This window comes from Phytophthora cinnamomi (genome assembly GCF_018691715.1).
Source record: "Phytophthora cinnamomi strain GKB4 chromosome Unknown Contig104, whole genome shotgun sequence".
NCBI classification, from domain to species: Eukaryota; Oomycota; class Peronosporomycetes; order Peronosporales; family Peronosporaceae; genus Phytophthora; species Phytophthora cinnamomi.
Window position 1 is genome coordinate 1038826 of NW_027151037.1, and position 21356 is coordinate 1060181.

Genomic DNA, 21356 nt, shown 5'->3' on the forward strand with positions numbered 1-21356 from the left:
AATGTCACGGCGGGGCAATGAGCTTCAGCTCCGTCCGGGAAGTGCGTCGAGTTTCGCGGCTTAAAGTGCATTTCAAACCGTCTGTACTTACTCGCTATCCTCTGTAGCAACCTCGAGTTGCTCAATCAAATTCGCGAAGGGCCTTCACGAACTTCACGGAAGGACCAAGCTGTAGGCATGTGGCGCTCGTGCGGCTTCAGCTGAGACCGTTGTCATTGGCTCATCGGATGCTCGCCCTGACATCCTCGTTTGATATTCTCGGCACGATCAGCGTTTAATGTGACGCGAGCTTGATTCAGCGGCGGCCATCTGCTTTCATCTCCTGTTCCAATAGTCCATTAGACTCAAATGCCACCGACTGCGGGCGTTGATCAGGAGCACGTGCCCCGTATCAGTTGTGTTGGACTGCGCTCGCGGCGTTCAGAAGGGTCCGGCCGTTGCTTTCGTGTGTGGGCGCTGAGCGATTCACTCCGATAATCCAGAATCGAACGACTCCATTTGCATCGGTCACCTCATCGCCGCAGTTTGGTGGCGAGACTCGAAATGCTGCGTTTGATCAGAGAAATCTTGCGCAGCTAATGGACTCGCAAGCGCTACACCACAGGCAGCAACGCAGGCGCGAACTAGACTTATTAGGCTGCATGCCTGTAGTGAAGTTGAGCTGCACAAAGTGTTGAATGAAAAAATGCCATCTCTGGTTTAAAAAAATCTGTACCAGTATTTATACCAGCGAGACGACTTTGAACGTCGGTGAGGGCGAACCACCAACTTATTATTCAGAACAACTGATCACGCCTAACCATTTCAAAGTGCACGCAACTGTTGTAGCACAATAACCAAGACCTCTTCACAGGGTTGGAGCTCTTCGCGGGTGTATGTTTGCTCCATCAGCGAGTTGAGATTTTCCACAGCATCCAACAGGTTGCGCTGTAGGAAACGGCGAACAAAAAGCAGATAAATAAAAATGGGTTAGTCGCGATGGGATTCACTGATCACAGACTTCCATTCTTACCTGCACGGGCTTGAACAAGATTGTCTCGGTTGACGCATTGCGTAGGTACAGGTGAATGGTCTGCAGGATATCCGGTAGTGTTTCGCGCAGTTGGTGAGATACGCTTGAGAGCACGTTATTGACTTCGGTGGGTGCTGTGAATGCGCATTGGCGGAAGTCGAGTGCCGTCGCCTTTTGTGTTTGCTGCACATGAGCGATCTGCTTCATCAATGCGAGCAAAGGCTGAGCTAACTGCTGCAGCACAATTTCGATAAATGCTGTGCAGCTCTTTTTGAGCTCTTGCTCCAACTCCTTCTTCACATCGGCTGTAGTTTCCTGGATATGCGGGATGCCACGAGTAAAGAGACCCACGATACCATTTGGACCTGAGAATCGAAATAGCGTCGACGCATCCACGAGAAGCTCACTCATCGCATCTGCGCTGCTCGTGAAGTCCAATGCCTTGCTGGTCTGTGCGAACTGGATCTCGAACGGTGTAATCTGCTCCCGCAACGTGAGCAGGTGCTTCACGAGGAATAACGAACCGTGCAGGCCTCCCTGGGTCGCTGCAATATCAGCAGAAGCCATTTTCAAAGACGCGGTGCAAATCTGAATGGCATCCTGCGCAAGTTCCTCAAAGATCTCCATCTAACATGACCACGTCAGAGCAGTGGTTAGCATCTGGCGTCCTTGAATGGGATGCAGCGGAAACTCACCTTGACGAAGTGATACCCCTTCGACAGACACATAAGCGTGTGCTCAAGCGACGGGTACCACGTAGCATACAGTGATGCACCGGTTTGCTCTGCTGCTATCAGCTTGGCTGGGTAGTCGAGGTCAGCGGCAGTAGGTACGTAGCCTTCAATCTCGTCGCGGATGTATTTCTGCATGCACAAGATTAGCCGTTCCTGTGCGTCTTGAATCATCCGGTGCATCACCGGCTCGGCGTAGCCCACAAGCGCTGCACGCGGGGTAATTGATGCCTCAATCACTTCGCTCCTTAGAACCTGGATGACCTCACACAAAACTTCCAGATCCTTCTGTGCTAAGAATTGTGGCCTTACTGTGTTGTACAGCAACCCACTCAGCTGGAAGATCAGGCGCCTAACAGGGAAAAGGCAACACCAATTAGCGCGTGCGCAACAAATAGCTGTGCACGATGGGACGTACTCGAATGCGTTCTCGTTGTCATCCTCGCTCTGATCGTCCTCACCCAGTGTCATATCCCCTCCCGAAAACGTGAAAAGCTCATCACTCGGGTCGTGGCCGAAAACCTTGAGGAAAAGTCGAAACTCGGCCTCGCACACCTTCAGCAGCTGGGCACAACTCGCACGCAGCACATTGACGATGTCCGACGTCTGAGAAACAGCGTCCAGCCACGCCCCCAGCACAGGCGACAACAACTGCACACGCTGGGTAGCGTACGCATCCGCCACCTCTCCGAGCACGCGCAAGTTCTCGGCGCTGTCCTGCGGCGCCTGGGCGTTCAGTCGTTCGAGCTGCTTTGCAACAGCAGCGAGCGGGGGCGCCACCAGCTGGAAGTTCACGTAGAAGGCCGAGGTTTCGTCCAGCTGGCCCACCAGCGACGTCGCCACGCCGCTCTGCTGCGCCGCCTCGGCCTCCTTCTGTACGGCCTCGTACACCGCGTCCTTGGCCGCGTCCAGCGCGCTCAGCGCGTAGTCCTTCAGGCACTGGATGCCCCCGGCCGCCAGCGTCCTGTACGCCTCAATGAAGCAGGCCGCGTCCTTGTACTCCAGCTGCAACAGCAAAAAGCCTCTGTCAGCACCGTCCACTTCACCCCCAACTACAGCTACAGCTACAGCTACAGCTACAGCTACAGCAGCCTCGCCCTACATGGTCCGAGAGGTAGGCCACGGACGCGTCGATCTTGTCCAGCGCCTGCTCGAACGCCGGCGTCGTGGGGTCGATGCCGCGCCGGTGCTGGAACACCTGCACGGCCTTGCTCGAATCCGCAGCGCTCGTAGTCGTCGTGGTGGTGGCTGCGGAGGCTCTGGCGCCGGCGCGCTCCATCAGCACGTGGCCGGAGCCGCCGCCGCCGCCGGAGGGCGCCGCGAACTTGACGCCGAAGCCGAGCGCGTGCGCCACGCCGTCCACCGCCGTGAAGTGCGGCATGGGCGCGGCGATGGCGGCCACGCGCGCGTCCAGCGCCTCCACCTGCTGCAGCACGGCCTCGAAGCTGCGGTACAGCGCCTGCGTCTTGGCCGCCACCTGCACGTGGCTGGCCTCCATCTCGGCCACCAGCGCCTGCGACGCGTGCGCGTGCGCGAACAGCGCGTCCCACTGCAGGGCGCAGGCGTCCACCTGGACGGACAGGCGCGCGAACGAAGCGTCCAGCTGGACGCTTGCACTGGTGTTACTACCGGTATGGCTACCGGTATTGGGATTGCTGCGGCGGCGGCAGCCCAGGCGCCGCGCCGCGAAGTCGCGCAGCGTCTCGGGCGCCTCCGCGCGCCGCTGCGAGCGCACGAGCGACGCGTGCGACTCCGCCTGCGTCCGCAGCTGCAGCTGCCGCTCCAGCGACAGCAGCAGCGCCTCCTGCGCCGCGCTCAGCCGCGTCTCCCGCACGCCGCGGGGCGGCATCCACGCCGTCGCCGTCGCCGCCATCGTGGCTGGCTGGATGAAGATTGATACCGGTATCTGTGGAGGTACGATATATCTACCGATATATCGTCGAGTCGAATCGCGCAACCGAATTTAACAAATAGCAAGAGCCCGAAAATACGTCTGGAACACGTTTAGAACCCGAAAATAAAGTCTGGAACGCTTCTTTTCGGATGACTCAAGTCATCGACTGCCCGAAATTAGGCCGGGAATAACCCATTCCCGAAATTAACTCGGCGAGTCTGCCAAACAAGCGGACATAAGATCGCGCCATAGATCTTTCTGGATCCGGGAGAAACTGTTTTTGCATACTTCCGCCCATATACAAGTTTGTGCGTAGTGAATTACGATTCTGGGTAGTACATTTGGCCCATGCACTTGCGAACTTCGACTGCTCGCCGCCGAGCGAGCAGCCTCCGCGGACCCGGCAGGCAAGGCAACAGCGGCAAGCGGGGGAGGAGCAGAAGAGAGCCACAGCCCTCTTCAGCATCCTGAAGAAACTGTTTGGCATACGTCCGCCGATATATAAGTTTGCGCGCAGTGCGTGAGAGCGCGGCTTTAGGAGAAAGCTTGGGTAAAGTTTCCGAAAACTACCTGCGACAGTGAGTAACCTCAGCAAGCCGATTGCCCAGCGGATGCGGCAACCACCCAGTGAAAGCGCGAATCGGCGTGGGTGGAAGCGGGGTCCCGTGGACCCACTCGGTCGCATGGGTGGGTGGCGTATTTCAGCGGCAGTCGCGGCGTTCGTGTACAGCGCTCACAGCATGCCATCACTTTGATGGAGTAGGGCACTGAGGCCATGGGCTTGAGGCCGACCCTGTCGTTTCTGGCATTCGTGCTACGCTTGACTCGCGGTGACCTTCACACACACACACAGACACACACACACCTGTTGCGTGTGGAGGCGGAAGTCGAAGTGGTTCGTTCAGTTGACAGCCAACTCGTTTGATCAGTTGCCGCGTTGCCACATTCCGCTGCTTCGGCGACAAGAGCGGAAAGAACCACCGCGTAGTCCAACTGCACTCGGAGAGTATTTCCAGCGGAACCAGACAGGTGTGACACAGCGCGCTGTTGGTTTTGCTTTTCAAGTGTTGAGCTATTTCGGCGCCCTCGTCTTCCCATCAGACCCGCTTCATCCCGATCGACGAGACTAAAATGCTCATCGAGTTCCTCGCAACGGCCATAGAAATGATGGAGGTGGCAGCTATTTTCACGGCAGTGCATGCTGTTCCTTCATCGCACGCGAGTTTGGCTAAATAAAACTGCTCTGTGCCTTTGCACATCAGCCAAAGCTGCTCAGCAGCGAGTTTCGACCGGGAAACCTGTCATCGCGTGGCGCCTCATTCTCTCTTTGTCTCCGGTGCATTCGGCAGCTCGAACAAGCCCAATCTTTGTTTTTTTACGACAGCCACCTCGCCGCAACTTTCCAGGAGTTCGAGGTTTGGCGACGATGGGGACGCGATCTCGACGAACGACTCCGATGCGCCGGCTGGCGGCGCTAACACTGCTGGCTGCGAGCATTTTGGCCACGACGCAGGCGGCACAGCAGTCGCTCGAGATGATTTCGAAGTTGCGTGGCTTCAGTACAGCAGCGTTCGCCCAGCAGCCGCAAGGCTATTCACTCAGCACCAACGACGCCAAGGCTGTCGTCAGCTATCGACGCCTTACTACGAGCACGACCGAAGCAGATGCATCGGCAAAGGCGAATCAAGTCGGCGCTTCGGTCCGCAAGGCCATCAAGCAACTCCGAGGAGGGACCGACAAGTTCTACCAGGACCTCATCACGGCAGTCAAGATCAAATTGTGCGAGAAGGACCTGGCGACGAACGAGATCCGCTTTGTGAGCTGCGACGCCGACAACGCCTACAAGGACGACAACGGAGATCCCGTAAGACTGCCGGTATCCTCGCTGACGGACGACGATACCGTTAAAGCCTACAACCAGGGCCTGTGCGAAGTGAAGCCGAACTGCTACTGGGCTGCAATCGAAGATGGCGACACGGCTCGTGCCAAGGTGTACGCAGACCCGGACAGCACGATGGATAGCTCTGGTGCTGATTCAAAAATCAAGGAGTGGGCTACGGGTGTCATCGGCTTTGTGATTCCGGGTATCGTGCTGGGTGTGCTGAGTCTGCTCACGATGGTCTTCTTCCTGATCTGCCGCTGCTGCTGCAACCGGTGTGGAGGCCGCTACCCTCGCGAAGAAGGCTACACCTGCATGCAGAAGTTTTTGCCGTTGCTCTTCTTCTTGCTCTTCGCCATCGGAGTCATTGTGGTGTCTGCTGCAGCCTTCCTGTACCGTGGCACGATGCTTTCTGCCGTGGACGATATGTTCAACGCGACATCGGGAACTCTGCAGAACGGCAGCGACTGGATAGTCACCATTCGCGACCCGCTTGCCGATATTGGCAAGACGGTGACCGGCTCGGCTGACAAGATCACGAAGCAGCTTGCTGGAACCGGTTTTATTGACACCGGCTTGAGTAACATCACCACACAGCTTGACGACATCGGCAACAAATACTCGACGGACCCCACGTTCCCTAGTAGCTGCACTCCAGACACGACCAAGACAAATGAGGATGCTAATGGCAACCCGTGCTATGAATGCACGACGTGCAGCGCTATCGGAACGCAGGCGCATGCGGCTTCGACCCAAATAGGCAACAACGCCGGGCCGGGTGTTAAGCAACTGAGTACGGTGAAGTCGCAGCTGAACACGGAGCTAGTTGATATCTCTGGTACGGTCGAAAGCGCTGTGGATACGCAGGTGTCAACTGCCAATGACCTTATCACCACGGTTAAAAAGACTCAAGACGACGTGGACAAATACGACAGCAAGTTCCAGACCTATCGAAACGACCTCGGATACGCGATCATGGCGCTGTTTGCTCTAGCCTTGGTGGTCATTGCCATCGGTTTCATCGGCATCCTCTTCGGGCTCACACCGCTGAAGATATTGGCCAATTTCATGAACATCGCGTACTTCCTCGGCTTCATAGCGCTGTTCCTCACGTTCATCATCAGCGCCATTGTTCTGGCGATTGGAGTTGTGTTGGGGGATGCATGCGAAGTCACGATGATTTTCTCGACTAACTGGACGGTGCCACTAGGAGACTCGGCCAAGGCTGTGGACGCCTGCTTCCAGAATGAGTCGCTGCTGGACGTGTTCAACCTCTCTTCCAAGCTCAACTTCGCTCGCGGTGGCATTGACTTCCCGGATCTCAATACGAGCGCGATGTTCGACTTCTCAGAGCTGGACGCTCTTTCTGACACCGCCAATGCCATGAACGCGTCTGCGTTTGGGTTTGACGAAACACAGTTCGGAGATCTGCTTGCTGCATTCAACGGCTACGCGTCACAGCCTTCTAACGCGTACTGCAAGCCGGACAATACCTACACTGCCGAGAACTTGCTACAGCCTTGGGTCGACAACACTGGCACACCTGCTCACACAACGTCTCAGTCGGCGGAAGACTTCATCACGACCTTCTACAGCACCAATTGGGACTCAACTTGTACGGGGGGTGATGGGGATAACGGCAAGTCATTCGCGTGTACATCCCATTCAAACCCGTGCCTTTTCTCGGAATTTATGGGAGAACAATTCCAAGCGTTGTTCGACTTGGCTACGTTCAAGAAGAGCATGGATGACTATGTGGCCGGTCTCAAAAGCGATGTTGCTGGCATCAAGACCACAACTGACACCTTCGAGACTGATACCAAGGGTTTGAACGACAACATCAACAATATCAAGGACGACCTGAACGCCAGTCTTATCAAGGACGTGATAGAATTCGAGGACGCCATGTACTGCACCTTCATCGCGGACGGCTTCTGGACCATCTACAACGCGCTGTGTGGAGACCTGATGCCGTCGATCACCATGATCGCGCTCATGCTGTTCCTCTGTGGCATCTTCCTAATCCCTGTAAACGTTTGCCTCATCATCGGTGTCAAGCGGCTCAAGGCACACGGCAATGGCCACATCATGGACACCGAGATGAAGTTCAAGTAAACAGTACCAGACAGAGGGTAGAATAGCAATTGCTGCGATGGGGTAACTTTATGAACACAACCTATTTTCTTTTCTGTAGTGATGCGCTGTGCGGATGCATATGTGCGGGTGCACGTGTACATGATGCCAAATTTCTCAGATGATAGATATGTGTGAAAACAAGGTACTCAACTGCTGTCGAAGCCACATAAAGCAAGATATCATCGGCCACCAACGGTACCATGTGTATCAATACGGAGCTATTGTAGCTATAACTTTCCTGTGTTTTAAACCAGCGCGAATTTGCAGTGAAAATAGTGATAAATATGCCAGCATGAACGATTGCACGCTTGGCAAACCAAAATAAGTCGCTCCTTATCATCCTACTTGTGTCCAGCAGCTCGTTCATTTTCGTACGCGCAGTTAGCCCTCGCCAGCGCTTTGGACTATTAGATTATTGCGCAAAAATATGGTTGTATGTTCTTGGAAGAAACCCCGTGGAATAAAGATGTGGCTTCTTGCGTCGCTACTCTTGTTACTCACCTTTGCTACAACAAACGCGTTAGCGGCCTCTTCCGCCGGAGCTATAAGTACTTATCGAAGACTCGACGCGATCTTGATTGAGAAAGAGAGGGCTTCGGCAAGAGCAAGTGGCGTGGGAGCATTTTTCAGCAACGCCATTCGACACGTCCGAGGAGGGACCGACGAGTTTTATCATAACCTCATCGTTGCAGTCAAGATCGTTATGTGCGAGCACAATTTGGTCAAGAACGTGGTGCGCTTCGTGAGCAGCAGTGCTGATAACGCCTATAAAGACAACAATGGTGACTGTGTCAGACTTGAGGTGACAAGCCAAACAGAGAAAGCTGTTGTGGATGCCTATGGCGAGGGACTGTGCGAGGTGCAGCCGAATTGCTACTGGGCTCCAATCGAAGATGGAGACACGATCCGAGCAAGGGTGTACGCTGATCCAGACAGTGCAATGAATAAAGGCACAGCCAACGCCAAATTGAAGGAATGGATTATCGGAGTCGTTGGTTTCGTGGTCCCTGGCGTCGTACTCGGCGTGGTAAGCCTGCTTACGATGAATTTCTTCTTGATATGCCGCTACTGCTGCAATCGATGCGGGGGACGCTATCCACGGAAGCAGGGATACACACGCGCGCAGAAATGTTTACCGCTACTGATATTCCTGTTTTTCTCCTTGGCCATCTTCGTGATATCTACAGCGGCGTTGCTCTATCGAGACTCAATTCTTGGGTCTGTGGACGAGATATTCCACGCTAGCTCAGGCCTTTTAGACAATGGTAGCCACTGGGTCGTCAACGTTCGCACACCACTCGAAAACATCCGCGACAAGGTGAACAGCTCAGTCGAGCTTGTGATAATGGAGCTCAACGGCTCCGATTTCATCGAAAATGGAGTCTACGGTCTCATCGGAAAACTCCGTGCGTTTGGTAACTTCGCCTCAAATCGCACGCTACCTGATGGCTGTTCCGTTAATTCAGATCAGTCCAAGGAAAAATACATAGGAACGAATGGCAACGTCTGCCTTCCTTGCGATGCTTGCACGATGGTTAGTATGGAGATCGAGACAGCTTCGGATCAAATCGAGGCAAAAGCAGACCCTGGTGTTCAGCAGCTTATCACTGTTCGATCCCAATTGAATGATAAGCTGGTTAATGTAGCAGACGCGGTTCGAGACGCCGTTGATTCTAAAGTCCAAGTCGCGGACGAACTTATAACTACGCTTGACGTCACACGTGAAAAGGTGGACAACTACGATGGAACTTTCCAGACTTATCGAGGAGACGTCGGGATTGAGATCATGAGGCTTTTCTATTTGGCAGGCGGTGTGATCGTTTTGGGTGCGTTGGGGATCCTCTTCGGTCTCACGCCACTCAAATCACTGGTTAACCTCATGCACGTGGCATACATTTCTGGATTCGTCACCCTTATCATCATATTTGTTATCAGCTCTGTGGTGCTTGCGCTTGGGATCGTTTTGGGGGATACCTGCGAGATTACTATGATTTTCTCGTCCAATTGGACGGTGCCGCTAGGTGAATCGGCTCGAGCTGTCGATGCGTGCTTCCAGAATGAATCCCTGCTGGATGTGTTTAATTTGTCCTCTCAGCTGGCGTTCGCTCGGGGAGGTATCAGCTTTCCTACAATAGATGTGAACTCGATGCTCGACTTCTCAGCTCTGGACAATTTTTCTTCCGAAATGGAGACCACAAAAGAGGACACGTTTGCATTCAGCGACGCCTACTTTGAAGAGGTTGTAGCATTCGTTAATTCGTACGCATCGCAAGACTCGCAGTATTGTAAATTGAGAGATAAGTACACCATGGAGAACGTGCTCCATCCTTGGCAAGATAACGGTGAGTCGTCAACACAGACTCCAGTGGAGTATGTCACCCAGCGGTACGAACCCCATAACAACAATTGCTCTGGAATTCCCCCTCCCGACTACGGCCAGCCATTTGTGTGCACCAGCCATTCGAACCCTTGTCAGTTCTCAACATTCATGGGCGAACAGTTCAGTGTCCTTGTCAACTTAGCCAACATCAACAACAGCATCGTTGTCTTCGTTGATGAGCTTCAACAGAACGTGACAGACATCGTCGACTTTACTCACGAGTTCAAGACCAACATCACCAACCTCTTGGGCAGAATTGAGAAGATCAAAGACAATCTTGAAAACAGTCTCATCAAGTACGTGAACGACTTCGAAAAGGTCATGTACTGCACCTTCATCGCCGACGGTTTCTTCAACATTTACGATGCAATATGTGTGCACATGGCTCCGTCGATCACGATGATCGGACTCATGCTCTTAGGTGTCGGGATACTTCTTATCCCAGTCAACACCACCCTGATCATCGGTGTAAAACGACTAAAAGCACGTCGATTCGGTCCTGTAATGGCCTCGGATGCAAAGTTCACTGACGTGAAACTTGCACGAAAGGTAAGCAGTGGCCGTAACTCCGATCCCCCGTTTTGAAGCTAAAATAAGTGATAACAAACAACACTGATTCTATTGTGTTGTGAGTTTCAGCGCCTTCGTACAAAAATTGACTCGGAGCAGTTTTCGACCCCGTAGACGGCATCAAGCTAACTTTTTACACCCCTGAAAAACGAAATCGGGTCGATATTTTTGCCCCCGCTGTCGTTTCTACCTCAATTAGGGTAGTGAATGGAGCCAAATGCTATCACACGTAGCTGCTTATCGAAAGTTTACAAGGTTGCGACGAAGTACGTTGCAAATAGCTGGCGGTAGGAAGTGTTGTCGGCTTCGTGGTCTATGCTCTGCTCGATTTCGCGAAGGCGAAAAACATGGTCTTAAAGGCATAGCGTCACAAGACTGGTATGACAGCATTTGCGGCACCAAAGATTGAAGGAAGTTATGGGAATGGTTTCGAGAAGCCCAGTGTTGTACTGCAACTCGGACAACATCATAAACTCGACGACTCATCGTTACTTTGATCCGACCGTCGATAGCATCGCATCGAAATGTCGTGCAACGCACACGCGTGTCGAGAGTGGCAGTCTGATAACGGCGGAGCCCAAGCCCACCTGACGAGGCTGGCATCGAATTGCAGTGTCTGATTATAAAAAAACTGGCATTGTACGTGGTGCTATCCACGAAACCGTGGCGCTCGCAGAGCTACCTATATTTCGTTGCCACATTTCGTTGTGACGTCCACGGGAAAGCAGCCACTGCACGAAGAAAACCAACATGCTCCTCGCTTGTCATATTTGTGCGACGGTGCTTGCACTACTGTCTCTGTCAGTGGCTTTTGCGGCGGCCGACGCTGGATCAACAAGCAACGACACTCGAATCCAATCAGCAGCAGCTTCCGCCCACGTCCAAACGAGAATCCGCAGTGGCTCGGTGAAATGCCGAGGCGTGAACCTCGGCGGATGGCTAGTGGCGGAGCACTGGATGACAGCTGAGGCGGCGTTTTGGGGAGGTGTCGACGATCGCGTCGCCAACTCGGGCGAGTACACCACCATCACGAAAGCGGCCAGTCCGGACGACGTCCGCTCCAAGCTGGGCGACCACCACATGACTTTTATCTCTGAAGACGACATCGAGCAGATCGCCGCAGCGGGGCTGAACACGGTTCGTGTGCCGCTGGGCTTCTGGATCCTGGGCTACGACAACCACGACCCGTCCAACCAGCATGAGTGGCTGGCGTACACGCGCGGAACGATCGTGTTCCTGGACCAGCTCATCAGATGCTGGGCCAAGACGCACAACGTCGCGGTGCTTATCAGCATTCACGCCGCCAAGGGCTCGCAGAACGGCGCTGATCACTCGTCGCCTGCAAGCCCCGGTCACTCGTTCTGGAGCCAATACCCGGAGAACGTGGCCAACACTATCGAGGTCGCGCGCTTCCTGGCCGACCGGTATCTGCACGACGAGGCGTTTCTCGGCATCGGCCTGCTCAACGAACCCAGCGGCAGCACGGACCAGACGGTGCTGTACCAGTTCTACCAGGACGCGTACCGAGCGGTGCGTTCAACCGGGAGCGACTGCGTGCTGAGCGTGGCGCCGATGCTGCAGAAGCAGAGCCCCAACGAGATGGTGGGCTTCATGGAGGCGCCGGCATTCACGAACGTCTGGGTCGAGTGGCACCCGTACTTCATCTGGGGCTACGAGCACACGCCCGACGACGAGCTGGTGAACGTGGCCGTCAAGCAGGAGTACAAGGCGCGCGTGGACCAGTGGAACGCGCGCGCGGGCCACAACCGCCTGTTCATCGGCGAATGGAGCATGGCCACAGCCTCCAACATGCGCAAGAACAACCCGGCCGCGTTCTACTCGTTCGCAGCGGAGCAGCTCAAGGTGCACGACGAGGCGGAGGGCGGCTGGACGCTGTGGACGTGGAAGGCGTCGGGCAGCGGGACGGAGGACTGGGCGCTGCAGAACCTGCTCGCCGACGACCGGCTGAATGGGCTTCTGCGCAGCGACGCGTGAGGCTGGGAGGCTGAGATCCTCACTGTGCCAACTGCGACCAGGACTGCAAACGCAACGTTTTGACCCGTTGACAGCGCATCTCCATGTTGAAGTGCACCGTACGAAACTTCAGAAAAGCCGGTCCGATTGCATTCGAAGCACCAAAAACTTCAGGATAAGAGAAATACGTTATGTATGGAAATCCTAAGAGCCACGGCGGACGAGTTCTTTTCTCAACTCTTCCGATTCCGAATGGTGCCTCCGTCTCAACAAGACAGACAACCGGAATCCGCTTCACCTGATTGTGACATGGCCGTGTCACAGCCTTGGGGACATTGCGTTTGCGCCTGGGGACAGTTTGGCCGTTGTGGGGACCCTCCTCGCCACCCATCCCCCGCCATACTGAAAGCAAGACATCAGCGCTTGTTAAACCACGTGCGAATTGCATAAAAGCTGGCATTTTGCGGCGATCCCGGCGATCCGAAAACCTAAATCCAAACGAGATCTTTTCTCCTTGTTGCCTCCTTTTGCGTTAAACCCCCTAAACTTCCAACGCCACTTGAGCGCATTGCGCTTGGAACGCTCGCCGTCGCCGCAGCAGCAGCTCCGTCTATTGTGGAGCGATTGCAGAAGGCGCAAGTTCAAGTTGCCCACGCAGAAAACCGGCCCCCACTCTGCTCTCTACGTGTGGCTCTCGTTCAATCGCGGTCTAATCAGGGAGGGGCGAGTATAGTCATTCCCCGTGTAACTCACCATGACATCCTCCCCAACCCACCTCCGGGAATGCTCAGGCTGTTTGGCAGGCCACTTACACCTCGACTGACCTCAGCCTCAGTTTCCCATCTGCAGCTCCAAGCGCCCTAGGAGAGAAGTTTAAGCTAGTGCTAACCATGACGCAACAGTGGCTGGCCGCGGCCTCCAAGGCCGTGCGCCGCAGCGTGCGCGCCAGCGCCCACTCGCGCGTGGCCCCCAGCAGCGCCGCGCCGCGCAGCAACGCGGCGGCCCGCTGGGCGCGCGCCTTCTCGTCCACGCCGCACCCGAGCGAGACCTTCATCACGGGCACCAACAACGCCTACGTGGAGGAGATGTACTCGAGCTGGAAGTCAGACCCCTTGAGGTGCGACAGACAGACGCAACTTTAAGCCAGTGCTAACCCAACTTTAAGCTAGTGCTAAACAAGCCAATTTTAAGCCAGTGCTAACCGGTATACGCCTGTGTTGCAGCGTGCACAAGTCGTGGGACGTATACTTCCGCCAGATCGAGAGCGGCAGCGTGCCCGGCGAGGCCTTCATCCCGCCGCCCACCATCCAGCAGGGCGTCACGCCCGTGCGCTCCGTGGGCGGCGCCGCCGCCTCCTCCACGGCGCAGAACGACGCGCTGGGGCTCAGCTACCTCATCCGCGCCTACCAGGTGCGCGGCCACGAGGCCGCCAACCTGGACCCGCTGGGCCTGCAGGAGCGGCCCGTGCTGCCGGAGCTGGACATCCAGATGTACGGTTTCACGGAGAAGGACCTGGACCGCGTCATCGCCATCCCCAAGAACTTGTACGCGCGCCTTTGTGTTTGCTGCCTTTTAGAGATGTATACACGTATACTTCACTTGTGGAGTATACATGTTGCCAAGTCAGTGGTGTTAACGAGGTGTGTGTGTGTGTTTTTTTTTGTCTCTAAACAGCTCGTCGGGCGTGTCGGGCTTCCTGGAGGAGCTGGCGGACGGCAACAACAGCATGACACTGGGCCAGATCCTCCAGCGCCTCAAGGAGACGTACTGCAGCTCCATCGGCGTGGTGCGTATCCAAATTTTGTTGTTTTCATTTGTAAAAGTCGCGGTTAAGGTGTGTTTAAAGTTGTCTCTAACCTGACTTTTCACTCGCAGCAATACATGCACATGCTGGACCGCGACCAGTGCAACTGGATCCGCGCCAAGATGGAGCACCTGGTGCAGAACGAGGAGTCGAAGGAGAAGAAGCTGCACGTGCTGGAGCGCCTGGCCTTCTCCGTCGTGTTCGAGCGCTTCCTGGGCAACAAGTACAACACCACCAAGCGCTTCGGCCTGGACGGCGCCGAGAGTCTCATCCCCGGCCTCAAGTTCATGATCGACCGCGGCACGCAGCTCGGCATGGAGCACCTGGTCATCGGCATGCCGCACCGCGGTCGCCTCAACGTGCTGTCCAACGTCATCCGCAAGCCGATCCAGCAAATCTTCAAGGAGTTCCAGGGCACGCACATTGACGTGGAGTCCTACAACGAGCCGGACGTCGAGGACTGGTCCAACTCGGGCGACGTCAAGTACCACCTGGGCACGTCCTACGACCGCGCGTACCCGGACGGCCGCCTGGTTCACCTGTCGCTGGTGGCCAACCCGTCGCACCTGGAGGCCGTGGACCCCGTCGTGGTGGGCAAGGTCCGCGCCAAGCAGTTCTACCTGGGCAACGACGACGAAGCCGAGAAGAAGGTGATGCCGTTGCTTCTGCACGGTGACGCCGCCTTCAGCGGTCAGGGCGTGGTCTACGAGACCATGCACTTGTCCGGCCTCGACAATTACGACACGGGCGGCACCGTCCACGTTGTGGTGAACAACCAGATTGGTTTCACGACGGACCCCAAGAATTCGCGCTCGTCGCAGTACTGCACCGACCTGGGCAAGGCCATGGACGTGCCCATCCTGCACGTGAACGGCGACGACCCACTGTCGGTGGTCAAGGTGTTCGAGTTCGCCGCGGAGTGGCGCCAGAAGTGGCGCTCGGATGTGATCATCAACCTGACGTGCTACCGTCGCTTCGGCCACAATGAAGTGGACAACCCGTTCTTCACGCAGCCGCTCATGTACAAGAAGATTGGCCAGATGAAGTCGGTGCTCGACACGTATATCGACCAACAGGTGGCCTCTGGCGCCGTCACCAAGGAGGAGTGCGATGCCATCGTGTCCAAGGTCTGGAACTTCTTCCAGACTACGTTCGAGGAGACGGAGAAGTGGGAAGACACCAAGAAGAGCGACTGGCTTGCCAACCGCTGGGACTCGTTCAAGAGCCCCAACCAGCAGTCCCGTATCCGCCCCACGGGTGTGCACATGAACGTACTTAAGCACGTTGGTGAGAAGATCAGTACCGTCAACCCGGGCTTCAAGGTCAACCGCCAGCTGGACCGCATCATGACGGCCAAGAAGAACACGATCGAGTCGGGCGAGGGCATCGACTGGGGTACCGCCGAAGCTATGGCCTGGGGCACTCTGCTCCTTGAGGGCAACCACGTGCGCATCAGTGGTCAGGATGTTGAGCGTGGCACATTCAGCCATCGTCACTCTGTGCTGCACGACCAGGAGACTAACAACGAGTATGTGCCGTTGAATCACCTGGCAACCAAGACCATCCCTTCGGCCCCGCTCGAGTACAAGACCCCTGGCGGTGATACCATTTCGGACACGCAGGCAGAGTTTGTGGCGTCGAACAGTTCGCTATCTGAGTTCGGCGTGCTGGGCTTTGAACTCGGCTACTCGCTCGAGAACCCCAACGCTCTGGTGATGTGGGAGGCCCAGTTCGGTGACTTTGCTAACGGTGCGCAGATCATGATCGATCAGTTCCTGAGCGCTGGGGAAGACAAGTGGATGCGCCAGTCTGGCCTCGTGATGCTGCTGCCGCACGGCTACGAAGGCCAGGGCGCTGAGCACTCGTCGTGCCGTGTCGAGCGCTACCTGCAGAACACGGACGACGACCCGAACGTGGTGCCGCTCATGGACGAGGAGAACCGAATGCAGATCCAGCACACGAACTGGCAGGTGGTGTACTGCTCCACTCCCGCGCAGTACTTCCACGTGCTGCGTCGTCAGATCCACCGCGACTTCCGCAAGCCGCTGATCTCGGTGCAGCCCAAACACCTGCTGCGTCTGCGCCAGGCCTCGTCGAAGCTCGAGGACATGGCGGAGGGCACGCAGTTCCAGCGCCTGATCCCGGAGGTGGCGCCGGAGAAGCTGGTGGAGGACGACAAGGTCAAGCGCGTCATCTTCTGCTCGGGCAAGATCTACTACGAGCTTGCCCAGGAGCGCGACGAGAAGGACATCAAGGACGTGGCCATCGTGCGCGTGGAGCAGATCGCGCCGTTCCCGTTCGACAAGGTGGCGGAGCAGGCCGCTCGCTACCCGAACGCCGACATCAAGTGGGTGCAGGAGGAGCCGCTCAACATGGGCTTCTGGACGTACGTGTCGCCGCGTATCGAGACGGCGCTCACGCAGCTCAACAGCGACTCGCGCCGACCGTCGTTTGTCGGCCGCGCCCCCGCCGCCGCGCCGGCCACGGGCTACCACGCCGTGCACCAGATCGAGCAGGACCGCATCATCAAGAAGGCGCTCAAGTTGTAAGTGCCGATTGGTGCCAAGGGAAATAGCTCGACTCGGCAGAGCGAGCTCGCAAGGCAAGCAGCTGGAGCAAACTTGCGTGCCGGTAGAAGGGCTTGACGTTTGTGACCATGTACTTGCCTGACATAAACAAAAAAAGTAAAGCAAAGAGATAAACCACACCTGTTCTACCGATGCTCGTCGAGAGCAACGTCTAAAGTCTACAAAATCGAAAGTCTGAACTTTGTTGTCAGCGAGTGTTAGAAGACAAAGCAAAACGACAATGCATGATCCCGCTGAGAACCTTTTAACGTTGGTAAAACGTACTACATTACTACGTAGTAACAAATTTACTTGCTATCTTCCGCACGGGAGTTCTTTATCCTTTCGAAGCGGGCATCGTCGAAGGCGAATCAGCACGCCACGGATTTATCCAGCAGCATTGCCACATGCGCGTAGCTCAGACCAATCTTGGTGACAAGTGTCGGCAGCTGGCTTGCCCTGCAGGAACCACAGGAAGTCCGGGTGGTTGGCGTTCGATTCGTACAGCCATTCGCCGCCAACGATCTCCTCGACATCGTTCAGCTCAAGCAGGTAGTCGTAGTAGGCTCCTACCGTGAACTTCTCGTTCAGACCCGAAGCGATCAGTCCACCGTCGGCCTCCGTCTCGTTGATCCACGACAGACGCGACTTGACGTACACGATGCTCGTGGCTTTTTCGTTCCACGGGTACGTCTCGAGGCCGTAGAAGGCGTTTGCAGCCTTTTGCGGGCTCATAGCCGTCTGCTCGTACACCTTGAAGCCAACCATGGGCTGGTTCCAGACCTCGTAGCCAGCGTCCCTGTCGATGATGAAAGTGGTGTTCAACAGACCGAGGAGGTTGGCAGCAGCGATGTGGAAGAAGCCAGGGTTCAGGTCGCGGTACGAGTAGTCCGTGTGGCTGCCGTGCGCGTCGACGGAATCGTTGTAGCCGTTGTATCGGGAGCCAGCGAAAACGGTGGAGACTTTGGCGCCGTAGTAGACGTCCGTGAGCAGTCCCTTGATGTCCTTGGGCTGGAACGTCCGCTGTTGAACCTGACGGCACACTTTGGCTCCTGCTCCAGGATGACAGCCGGGGCCCACGCATGGGAAATGCCGTGCCACGTCGGGATGCAGTAGCCCGACGTCTCATTGCCACGCTTAGCGCAAACGACGTTCGTGTTAGGGTCGTGGCACTCCTCGTTCGAGGTACACTTCGGCAGGCGAGGCTGGGAGTTGATGCCATTCTGGGCCGACACACTGTCCATGAACGTGGTCACGTCCAGACCGAACGCCTTTGCGTACTTCTCGGCAGCGCTTGGCTGGCCCTCGCTCCACTCGAAATTGATGCCGTCAAGATGAACTGGCCAGCTCGAGCCCGCCCACGGAGACCGGTTGTACACCGCAGTGGTCGGCAGGTTCCTCAGCTTGCGCTCCATTGTGGTGCCGAAATAGGCTCGAGCGTGGCAATGCCGTCGCCGAAAGCCCACTCGAGTCTGCGAGCGGTAATGCTCGTGGTCGAGGAAGAAGAAATTGCCGCTTGTTCCGTCGCAACGCAGGCGTCCTCATCGGCCTTCTTGCACGGGGCCTTCTCGGACATGACCTGCCTCCCCACCCTTGTGTACACCGGCTTAGACGGAGATACAGCAGTTCTGGACAGCAGGCTCTTGTCCGCCACAGGCACCGTCGAAATGGAGGGCAACTTGGGCAAGTTCGGATCCTGTGGTACAGTGACATTACAGTTGGCGTCTTCATCGATCTCACCGCCGCGGCCGGGGAAGTTCTCGTCACCGATGTCGAACGAGTTGCACGTGGTGAAAGGGTCGAACTCCAGCGACGTAGCGGCGGCTTGGTGCATCTGCCGTGCCATAAGGGCGACTGCTGCGGACACGAGGTAGAAACTTGGCTTGCAGACCATGGTTGCGGATTGGTTGGATACTGATGTGGTCAATTTACCAGAAATTGAAGAATGAGCAATGTGGCAGACTGTCATGCTCCGCTGGAAGAGCATACGTCCTGGCTGGATGGCAAGCAGCTAGGGCAACATCAAGTCGCATCCCCGTATCACGCTGGATTACTTGGATGCAGGACTGATAGCGTGGTAAGCTCGTGATCTGTCACTGAGTAAGCACGAGACATTGACACACCCAGTGATCTGCAGTGACACCGTACACCACAGCGTCTGTGGCACAGGCGCAAAACTTGCTGTACCGTGCTTTTTCTTCTTCTCTACAAACATACCGCCGTATCCTGGGAGACCAGCTTGCTGGTTTACCAGCCCACAAACTTTTTAATTCGTCACAAAATGTGTTCCCAGATACAGTGCTCCTCCCCGTTATGCGCATGGATACACTGATCTTATTAGAAAGGGATTATTGATGGAATTGGAAGAGACGGTATTTCATTGAAATTGTACGATTTTAATCAGCAGATATGGGAGGGGATGCGAAAGAAGAGGTTCCCAGAACAGGGAGGTTGGTAATGTTAGGAGGTAGCAATTAGCGCGAAACGAGAACATTCACAGCAACATGTTCTTCGCAAGCGGCCACAACAGTCGTCTGCAGGAGATGCCTGATAATAGTGAATTGGCAGCACATGTTTTTATCTAGCACAGAATTCGCATTAAGAATCCATAAACCACGATGCGCTCCGACAATGGCATGATCCTGTTCTCCCCCCCGCTGCTAGTGGTATTTTTATAGTAACATTGAGGTGCTGCATCCGAGTTTGAGACGCAACCCACGAGCAAATTTCAATTAGTATAGCTCTAGCTCTCTAGCTTGTTCCACAACCTGCACAATGGAAGTCTGCACTGTCCTTCCAGATCAAAGCATCGCCTCTAGTTTCAATAACACGGCAGGTACATGACAGCTACACGACATCACGAGAGTTCACGTTGTCACCACAGAGGGCTATTTCTGATCATTTTTACGGATACGTCAGGTACATAGATTGTCTGAGGCTAACCACACAGATTTTATCCTCCAAGGAAAAAAAGCAAGTAGAAAAAATGTTCTCCCAGCCTAAGCGAACACCCTTGTTTTAAGCACCAGCATTCGAGCTACGTGTACAGTTAAGACGAGCGACGCCTGCTCAGTGTTAGCGGCTCGGCCTTGGCCTTCTACACCTTCTACACACCCGATTCGTGACCAACGTCCGTACGACGAAATGTCGTGGCAACTATACTTGCATAATAAACGATAGCTGGCTGCCCACCAAGGCACCCTGTGGGCTGTCCTTGCAGCTTTCATTGAGTCTAACCTTATCAGCGATTCGAAGTGCATGGCATATACGACGCTACGATGCGAATTCTTCGCCATGAACGCGTGAATTAGGTGGTATCAAACTGATTGCTGCGACATTGCCTGCGCAGGGCAAAGCATTATACATGCACTCGAACCGGCGGGCGCTAGGCATTGCTCACACTTTCATGTTGGTTTTACAATACTTCTAATATTGTTGGTCTTATGGCATACAAAGTCTATTTTACCCTTACAAGAGCATACTGGTACTGTTCGTCATGCTGTGATTATCTATGTTTACGGGAGGCGGCAGTGATCGTGAACCACTTGATTGTGAGTCGCACCACTTCTCATGATTGTAGAATGCTTACTCTGTAGTTTACTCGATGCGTTGAGCTGGGAACCAACCGCACTGAAACCACCCGCTTCCGATGTCGGAGCCAGCGCGGTACAGTCGTTGCGCACGGAGAAACCGAATCGATCGCCTCGGCTCCAGGTTTAAAAAAATTGAGTTTGGAAATTGTGCTCCTGCTGTAATAGTTTTCGATTGTTTGTGGAGTACACCTCTGTAATAGATAACTTTAGATCAAGGTTAAGTCAAATTTTGGAACAAGACCTCCAAAACGTTGCACGCATTCCAGTGGAACCGCTGGACTTTTAAGTATCACTGTGAATTATGTAATCAATCCTGACTTTATCTATAGACTTCTTGTTCAAAGAGATGTCACAATAACTTTCGTTCTAATGGGTTTGCCCCTATCCATACCATTGTTTCTAGTGAGGTACATTGATGTCACTTAGTTCTAGCTAACGACGTTCTATATCCGTACTAGCGGAAGCCTCTTTATCTTTCGCTATCCGTAGCAGTACACAAATATAGAAAAGTAAGTTTATCTTTTTAGATAATATTGAAGCAACGACGATTGGGCAGTAAGGGAAATTCTTGGTATTGTCCGCAACATATGGGGATAAAGACGGAAGATATTGCAGTTGACTTTTCTTGTGCAATCCCCGTTCAACGTGGAGTCCACTCGTGTAAAACTCCTCACTCCCCAATTCCGTCTACGCCAAGCAAGCATCACTCAAGAGCCATCCGCCCACGGCATATATCTGCAAAACTCATGAAGTGAGTTTTGAGAACCCAAGTCCGCGTTGATGTCACCCCCAGGCCCTATAACTCCAGCCTGCTAC

General features: G+C 54.9%; 5 protein-coding genes across 5 annotated transcripts; 4 read left to right on the forward strand and 1 right to left on the reverse strand.

Moving 5' to 3' along the window:
* Positions 1 to 1127: 1127 nt before the first annotated feature.
* IUM83_06112 (Conserved oligomeric Golgi complex subunit) lies at positions 1128 to 3616 on the reverse strand (the record flags this gene model as incomplete). Its single annotated transcript, XM_067930293.1, has 5 exons — positions 1128 to 1134; positions 1296 to 1639; positions 1708 to 2095; positions 2162 to 2748; positions 2846 to 3616. 5 exons carry the CDS (start codon positions 3614 to 3616, stop codon positions 1128 to 1130), a joined length of 2097 nt encoding a protein of 698 aa, XP_067782820.1.
* A 1477-nt stretch (positions 3617 to 5093) lies between these two features.
* Positions 5094 to 7631, forward strand: IUM83_06113 (Betaine aldehyde dehydrogenase; the record flags this gene model as incomplete). Its single annotated transcript, XM_067930294.1, has 1 exon — positions 5094 to 7631. The coding sequence occupies one exon, from the start codon at positions 5094 to 5096 to the stop codon at positions 7629 to 7631; it is 2538 nt and encodes an 845-aa protein (XP_067782864.1).
* Positions 7632 to 10140: 2509 nt separating this feature from the next.
* IUM83_06114 (putative 2-oxoglutarate dehydrogenase E1 component) lies at positions 10141 to 10716 on the forward strand (the record flags this gene model as incomplete). The annotated part of the gene is made up of 2 exons (XM_067930295.1): positions 10141 to 10581; positions 10672 to 10716. 2 exons carry the CDS (start codon positions 10141 to 10143, stop codon positions 10714 to 10716), a joined length of 486 nt encoding a protein of 161 aa, XP_067782605.1.
* An 843-nt stretch (positions 10717 to 11559) lies between these two features.
* IUM83_06115 (putative glycosyl hydrolase family 5 protein) lies at positions 11560 to 12597 on the forward strand (the record flags this gene model as incomplete). The annotated part of the gene is made up of 1 exon (XM_067930296.1): positions 11560 to 12597. The coding sequence occupies one exon, from the start codon at positions 11560 to 11562 to the stop codon at positions 12595 to 12597; it is 1038 nt and encodes a 345-aa protein (XP_067782822.1).
* An 869-nt stretch (positions 12598 to 13466) lies between these two features.
* On the forward strand, positions 13467 to 16929 carry IUM83_06116 (oxoglutarate dehydrogenase (succinyl-transferring), E1 component; the record flags this gene model as incomplete). Its single annotated transcript, XM_067930297.1, has 4 exons — positions 13467 to 13693; positions 13800 to 14120; positions 14251 to 14362; positions 14452 to 16929. The coding sequence occupies 4 exons, from the start codon at positions 13467 to 13469 to the stop codon at positions 16927 to 16929; spliced, it is 3138 nt and encodes a 1045-aa protein (XP_067782584.1).
* Positions 16930 to 21356: the final 4427 nt, after the last annotated feature.